Raw genomic sequence first — 8,449 nt, 5'->3', positions numbered from 1 at the left:
TCATTCCGTTTTCCCCTGCAGGTGAATCACAGTTGCTGCCAGGCGACGTATCCGGGGGACATCTGACCACCACTGAGGAGGAGGAGGGGATCTCAGGGGATGCAGCGATGCATCCTTTCCCCACACTAAGTACCAGCTCAGATACAGTCACCTTGGTTGGGCTAATAGCGCATTCAGATTCCTGGTCACAACCTGGAGCCAGCATTGCTCAAGTGCCGGACCAGCTGCCAGAGGCAGTTTCGGCCGATGCCTGTGACACTCGGAGGACTGTGGGAGGTCAGGCCAGTGCTGAGCTCCATGCTGATGATGAGCCTCTGAAGTCATCCATTCGGTGGGATTTGTTGCAGGTGCAGCGTGAGGTGCGTGGAGATCTGGCGGAGTTACCAGAGACGATGCGTGTTCTGGCTTGGACTTTGGTGGAGTCCTTCCAGGCCATGAGTACTGCACAGTCCCTGTCATCTGAGCGAGTGGCTTCTTCCATTGACAGATTGGTGATTGCTGTGGAGAGCCCACTCCAGCAGGCCACCCAGTGCCTGCTGGAGATGCACAGAGACTTGCACAACATCACAGCGTCAGTGAGCTCCCTGTATCAGTGGCTATGCGAGAGAGGGACGAGGCACTTGGCATCTCCTCCAGGTGGTCATCCCTCTCAGGTCAGCAGGGAGGCCCAAATGAACCTTGTATGGCAGAGCAAGAACAACAGTCTGCATCTAGGGGCTCCTCTCAGAGTGCTCCTGATGAGTGCAGAGGCTCCTTGGCCCCTGACATCTGCACCTCAGAATCCCAGGATGACAGAGGGTGGTCCTGAGACTGCTCAGGGTCACCTCAACAAACCAGGGTCACCTCAAGGCTAATGCAGCATTCGGAAATGATTAAATAAATCACATTAACTGTACTTAGGTTTCACTGGTGTGATTTTGATCCATGTTAATTTTTGAGCAACTTTCCGCAAACTTTATTAAAGTTCTCCTTTTCCTTATTTATGTCTCAAGTAACTGATGATGTATGAGGCCAACTTTTTCTTCGGCATGAGATGGTGACTTGAGGGAGGTGCACCAGTGGGCCATGGTGTGTTAGATGGAAAGGTGGACTGTAGCAGCTGAGATTAGCACCTGCTTTTGGAGTTCCAGCAGATGTGAATGCCTGAATTTAGATTGACATGTCAGTCTCTGGCAGACTGCATAGTTCATGAACCTCAGGTCAGGAGAAACACCTGAACCTGAAACAGCCTGCCGAGCCTCCCGTGCACCCAACTCCTGCAAACCTCCAACTGCTTCCCCCGGACGTCCAGGTGGCTGCGCCCCCTCCTCCTCCTCCTCAAACTCTTCACCCTCCTCGTCTGAGGATGCCTTGTGCTGAACGTTGTTCAGGTTATGTAAGGCGCAGTAAACAACAACAATGCGAGATGCCCTTGCTGGCGAGTACCGAAGGGCACCACCTGAGTGATCCAAGCATCTAAATCTCATCTTCAGAAGGCCTATAGTCTGCTCAATGGTGACTCTGGTGGTCACATGGCTCGCATTGTAACGTTCCTCTGCTTCATTCCGTGGGTTCCTCACAGGTGTCATTAGCCATATCTTCAGCGGGTAACCCTGTCGCCAAGTATCCATTCTTCCAGGCACAGGGGATGAAAGGCACTGGCATCTAGGAGTTCCAGAGAATGAATGCGCGTGACTGCTTCCTGGATAATGAGTACACACCTGCAAAATACTCTTACTGTGGTCACAAACAAGGTGCACATTCATCGAGTGAAATCTCTTTTGATTAATGAAGGCCCCTCGCTGACCTGCAGGTGCTCTGATGGACATATGTGTGCAGTCAATCACGCTTTGGACCATGGGGAACCCAGCAATGGTGTTGAAGTCCCTGGTTTCCTCAGCCTGACGGGCGGAGTCAGTCTGGAACTTGATGTACTGGTTGGCCCGCCTGAATACGGCATCAGTTACCACCTTTATACAGTGCTGTGCTGATGACTGTGAGATTCTGCACATGTCTCCTGTAGAAGCCTGCAATGAGCCTGATGTATAGAAGTTCAGAGCAACTGTGACCTTTAGTGCCACTGGCATTGGATGGCCACCCACGCAGTCGGAGCTGACCTCGGCTGCCATCATCTCACACAGAGATGTCACAGTCTCCCGTGACAGGCGCAGTCTTCTAAGGCACTGGCACTCTGACATCTGCAGAAAGCTCAGCTGCTGCGGGTACACCCTGCTTGCTGGGTAGACCTGTCTCCCCACAGGTGTTTGCTCCCGGTGCACTCTGTGGCCTTCTGCCCCTCCCCCATGACCAGGTTGCAGCTGGCCAGAAGGTCGCTGATTTCCCTGGCCACTTGTCCCCTGTCCCTCCTTGTGCTGTTCTCTACCTGACTGAAGGACCCTCCTCCAGAGTGGACAATGTCCATGGCAGCAGCATCCCAAAGATGTATTGGGGACAGCTTTTTGCTGCCTGCTGTGAGGACAGGAACTTATAACCCCCTCCCCCACCCAGGATAAATCACAGAAGCTGTGGCTCTACCAGGCGTATTACTCACTCAAGTTAGCCCTGGTGAGCCAGTGATATCAGCCCCCACCTTTGAATTTACTGCTAAATAAAACACACAAAACAGAAAATTCCAGTACCTCAAACTCCTTCAGTGAGAGCGCGGTTGCCGCTCAGTTAAAATTGCTGGGTCTGTGACACCTCCATGTAACCCATGCGCAGAATATGAAATGGCTGTCAATTGGCTTTTTAATCACTTCGATTGGCCGTCAATTGCCTTAAGTCGGACAGCGAGCGGCATCCCCATCTCGCCTGCCGTCTGACGAGTGTAAAATGGCAATCTGACGTCATGATGTCGGGGACCCGTTCCAACATCATCGCCTGTCATTTTTTGCTGTAGCCGCCTCCGAGGACACCCAATTTGAGAAGGTAAAATTCTGGCCCGAGTTTTGGATTCTTCCACAAGTGGAAATGTTCTTTCCATATTTACTCTATCCAACCTATTCATAATTTTAAAATCCTCCATCAGGTCACTTCTATATTTCTCTTTTGTAAAGAAAAGCTCCCCAACCTTTTCAGTCTTTCCCATTAGTCTCTCAGTTCTGGTACCATGCTTGTAAATCCTTTTGCACTTTCTCCTGTGGTTCTATGGCCTTTTTATAGTTTGGAGACCAGAACTGTGTACAGGACTCTAAGTGTGACCTGACCAGGGTCACGTTCTGTAGGTTCTGTATTGGGCCTTCCCAAATCCTCCAAGGCATTGCAGAGGTAAGGTAGTCAATTCTAAAGGGGAGCAACTCCTCTCCATCCTCTTCACTCATCGCTCTTACTGTCACTGCCTCCAGTGTTTGAACGTTTCTCCTTTCTTGGCAACTAAACCTGGGTACAATAGCCATAGAATCATAAAAAGTTAGAAAACAAAAAGAGGCCATTCAGCCCATCATGTCTGTGCTAGCTGAAGAAGAGCTATCCAGCCTAATCACACGTTCCAGCTCTTGGTCTGTAGCCCTATAGGTTACTGCACTTCAAGTGCTTATCCAAACACTTTGTCAATGCAATGAGCGTTTCTGCCTCGACCACCCTTTCAGGCAGTTAGTACCAGACCCGCACCACCCTCTGGGTGAGAAGATTTCTCTTCAGCTCCCCTCTAATCCTTCTGCCAATTACTTTAAATCCATGCCCCCTGGTTATTAGTTATTGAAATAGATCTTTCCTATCAACTCTATCTAGGCTCATCATAGTTTTAAACACCTCAAATAAATCTCCCTTCAGCCTTCTCTGTTCAAAAGAAAACAATCCCAGTCTATCCAATCTTTCCCATAGCTAAAATTCTCCAGTCCTGGAAAAATCCTCATAAGTCTCCTCTGTACCCTTCCTAATCAAGCTGCTGTCTAACAGCACTGGAGATTTTGGTCACTTTTGTGATTTATATTCTATTGTTTTGGCTATGTAGTTCAACATCCAAACAGGTTTTGTAAATTACTATATTCAAAATCATCTACCATTAATCTGCTCATTCACATACCTTGTCCAATTTACTCTGTAATTTCTTCTAAATCCACTGCTGCTTCTAATTTGGGATAATCTAAAAAAGTTGACTAGTTTGTACTGAGTTTCTGGATCAGATCATTTATCTAAGTAAGAACCCTAGTGGTCCCAACACAGACCTTAGGAATCTCACTCAGTGCTTCCTCCCACTCTGCAGAAATCCTTTAATGACTACTCACTGTTTCCCTGGATCTACCCTATATTTTCACAACTTCTGAATTAATTAATAGCCTTTCTAAAAATAGAGACATGTTGTCGTAGCTTTTTGTCTTGCACTCATCAGGACAATCTGCATCGATACCAATGTAAGGGAAACGACAACTTTATGCTGTATGAGAAGAGAGTGCTGATTAGTTGGCAAGTGAATTCTGATTGGTAGAGGCGTTGCCATGGAGAATGCACCAGTTTACAGTGACTGACAGTTAACTGCCAAGCTTTGTTTGAAATTTAAACCAGGCAGATTGACTCTGATTGGTCAAGACATTACCCTGAGGAATGAACCAGTGAATGGCTGTCACTTATTTTGTTTAGCTGAAACAGGACACTGTTTGTACACGTTCTTTCTGTCTGCAAAGAACAGGACCCTGTGTATTAATATATGTAGCTTCCAGTACACGCAAGTGCGCCACACTGCAAGTCCAACTGACAATCTTAAATTGGTTGTCAGCGTAATTATTAGCACGCTGAGGATTATTTAGAAAATGTTGTCCAATCGCGGATCACATCTAATGTTGGACACTGTTTTGAGTTTTGCAAGCACAGGCTGGTTGGGTACGGCCTGTACCTTGCCCGTTGCGAACAGTTGAAGGGACATGTTGTTTGATACAATCCGCCAGTCTTTGGGATGTACGCCCTACATACCTAGCATCACCCTGACATTGAAATTCATATATCGCATTACTCATTTGTGTGATAGGCAGGAGGCCATTCACTGGTTCATTCCTCAGGGTAATGGCTTGACCAATCAGAGTCAAGCTGCCTGGTTTAAATTTCAAACAAAGCTTGGCAGTTAACTGTCAGTCACTGTAAACTGGTGCATTCTCCATGGCAATGCCTCTACCAATCAGAGTTCACTTGCCAACCAAACAGCACTCTCTTCTCAGACAATATAAAGTAATTGTTTCCCTTACTTTGGTATTCTTGCAGATTGTCCTGATGAGTGCAAGATGCAAAGCTTCGACAACATGTCTCTATTTTCAGCAATACTCAAATTCCGTACTACCAAACGACTATTAATAGCCTTTCATGTGGAATTTTATTGAAAGTCTTTGAAAGTTAAGGCAGACCATACCATAGGATTTTCTGCAGTACAATCAGTGGCCACTTCCTCAAAGAAGTCAAGGAGGTTTGTTAGACAGAATCTTCCCCAACTGAATCCATATTGATGCTGTTAATTAAATTGTTATTTTCCAGGTTATCCTCATGTTTAGATCTTAGAATCAACTCCATTTTTTTTACATGCAACAGAAGTATCATTAATGTTAACAGTTGTCAGGCTTTATGAATATTGGACACCATGGCTGGAATTTTTCTGAAGTGGTAGAAGGCCATCGCTGCGGTTAAAAACGGGAGGCCACATTTTGCCTGCGGCAGCCAATTAACAGCCTGCCGCCGGGGCTGCAGTCCAGATTAAGGATGACGGCTCGCCTCCCGCATCTCCAGCAGTCCACCTCCAGAGAACAGCCAGACTTCGGCCTCAGCGGGGGGCCCATCCACCATTGGGAAGATCCTGGTGGCATGACCAATTTGCCTCAAGTGGACACTTAATTCAGGGAGCGCTGCACTGTTGGAGCTGCCGTCTTTGGATGAGACATTAAACCAAGGCCCTATCGGGGGATGTAAAAGATCTATGGCACTATTTCGAAGAGCAGGGGAGTTATTCCCAGTGTCCTAGTCAATATTTATCCCTCAATCAACATCACAAAAGCAGATTATCTGGTCACTATCTCATTGCAGTTTTGGGAGCTTGCTGTGTACAAATTAACTGTCGTATTTCCTATATTGCAATAATGACACATTTGAAAAGTACTTCATTAGCTGTAAAGTGCTTTGGGATGTCCAGTGGTTGTGAAAGGCATTATATAACTGCAGTCTTTCTTTTTCATCTGTGTGAAATAGCTGCTGCTTCCTCGTCAAAAGGGAAAAGATAGTGCTTATATCAGTATATAATTATGTCACAATGGATTTTCAGACAGTAAAGGTTATAATGTGCTAATTATTGCTTTCAGTGATGAAACTGTCCTTGGTGTCTCTGCTGACGTGACTGACAACCACAAAGAATATAAAACCACAATCATGTCTGTGAACTACCACTGAATGGGCCCATTTGTATAGTACACTTAATATATATGTGCACATTTACCGAGAGACGATGTCTATTATTATTGAAAAAAGCTTGGGTATGTGACAGAACTGAACAACAGAAGATTCTTCAAATGCATTACTTAAAAGGAAACACTCTCATGTTTCAAAAAGGCCTACAAACTCGAGAGTCCCGAACATGCATTTTGTCAGGAGTAAGATGACATTGAAGCATCCATAAGGTGCACGGGATACAAGCGTTCCTTCTTAGACACTGGAAATGCATCATCCCCCACAGTGATAAAAGCAGAAAAAGAGGCTACTGGGACCCATGCCTAAAACAATGGGCTGGATTTTACAGCGGTGGTGTGGGTCACAGCGGCAGCACCAGAAGCGGGTGCCATTTCTGTTATCGAGTTTGGTGGTCAGCTGCACGGACTTAAGGAGCGGGTCCCACGGGGACTGTCCAACTAATGAGCATGGGGCACAGGGGTTGTCCAATCCGGGGCCCAGTGCAGGAACAGAGGTGGTGAGATCAGCATCAACTGACGCCATGGCAGGTGCTGGCTCCATATTTAAAGCCAGCCCTGCATTCATTCCTGCATGAATAAAGCAGTCCTTCCTGTTCCTGTTGCCTTGGTTTAAGCTGCCACTGCTGCCTGGAGACACACTGCTGCAGCTGCCTTCAACCTTCTGCTGTTGCAGCTGCTGCTCCCTTCATTCAAGACTCAAAGGTACCTAGGAGCTGCCCAGGAGGCAATACACACAATGGCAGAAGCAAGACCCCGGGTGGCCCCATGGTTCAGCGATGCCTCCCTGCAGGTTCTCCTCCAGGTTACAAGAACAAGACGAGAGGTCCTATTCCCATGGGATAGGCATAAGAGAAGGCCATGCCTGACAGAGCTGTTGCGTTATTGCTTTGATGTAGCAATAAGGTACCAAACAATCTTAAGTTGAGTGGTTATAAAACTGTAGGTCCTTTATTTGTAGAGTAACACATTTACAAGAGAGCTCTATCATAAACATCTGACTAGGTGTCTTGTACAACTCCAACCAACTGATCACCTGTTGGATATCATTTCCTGTGATGATGTGTGGAGTACTTACAAAGTTAAAATGATATCACAACATCCCCCTTTCCTAAAATGGAAATACATGAAAGATAAACTACGTACATATGGAATGAAACGACTTCGGAAAATATTGACACATGCATTGACTCTAACGTTTTAGTCAAGTGTCTCTGAACCATGCAGGTAATCTAGGACTCGACCTGATCTTGCCACTGTGTGGCTTGATGAAGAAATAGACTTGTCAGCTTTCTTTGCTTGATTTTTGCGTATGTTCTGACAGTCATCCTGTGCTTGAGCGTCACGCTTGTCACTTTCCCTTGCTCAGATCTGTAGATCTGAGTATGAGCCTGTCCTTTATGCAATAGGATTGTCAGGCACAATGTTGTTAGCTAGTTCTCTTAGCTGACATTGGTTTCTTCTTAGCACTGCTCCATTAGGGATGGTTACTTCGTAAGATCTTGGTGCGTTGCTGACTTTGGACACTTCTGTAGGGAACCATACTTTTTCTTGTGGATGAATTATCCTGACTTTCTGCCCTATCTGTAATAGTGGTAGTTCCACACCTGCATGCCTATTGTGCATACTTTTCATCTTTTCTTGTTTTGCTAGGAGCCTATCTTGGATTGAGGAGGATTTCACGAGATCATGACTTGGAAGTGTTGTCTTAACCTGTCTTCCAAATATTATTTCTACAGGGAATGGCAGCCCTGTGTCGATTGGTGTCACTCTTAAGTGTAACATAGTTATATATAGATCCTGTTTTGTTTCACCACACCTTAGAATCAACGATTTAACTGTGCATGCCATTCTTTCTGCTAGGCCATTTGACCTAAGGTAATGTGGTGAAGAAGTGATATGGTTTACACCCCATCTCCTGCACGTCTTGGAATGGGGTGGCAACGTATTGCGGACCATTGTCCAATTCTCTCTCTTCCAGGGGACGAAACAAGCTGAAAATTGCACTGATACTGTTGGCAACAAATGAGCTCTAAGTGTCCTTTAATTGATGTATTACCAGAAATTTGGAGTAATAATCAATGATTAACAAG

At 46.0% G+C, this 8,449-nt stretch overlaps 1 protein-coding gene across 1 annotated transcript; it reads right to left on the bottom strand.

The window, feature by feature from the left end:
* Positions 1-1,073: 1,073 nt before the first annotated feature.
* On the bottom strand, positions 1,074-2,108 carry LOC137367148 (putative nuclease HARBI1). Its single transcript, XM_068028586.1, has one exon. The coding sequence runs from the start codon at positions 2,106-2,108 to the stop codon at positions 1,074-1,076; it is 1,035 nt and encodes a 344-aa protein (XP_067884687.1).
* Positions 2,109-8,449: the final 6,341 nt, after the last annotated feature.

Source organism: Heterodontus francisci, chromosome 3, assembly GCF_036365525.1.
Source record: "Heterodontus francisci isolate sHetFra1 chromosome 3, sHetFra1.hap1, whole genome shotgun sequence".
Classification (NCBI taxonomy): Eukaryota; Metazoa; Chordata; class Chondrichthyes; order Heterodontiformes; family Heterodontidae; genus Heterodontus; species Heterodontus francisci.
This window is presented reverse-complemented; position numbering and strand designations above follow the sequence as displayed.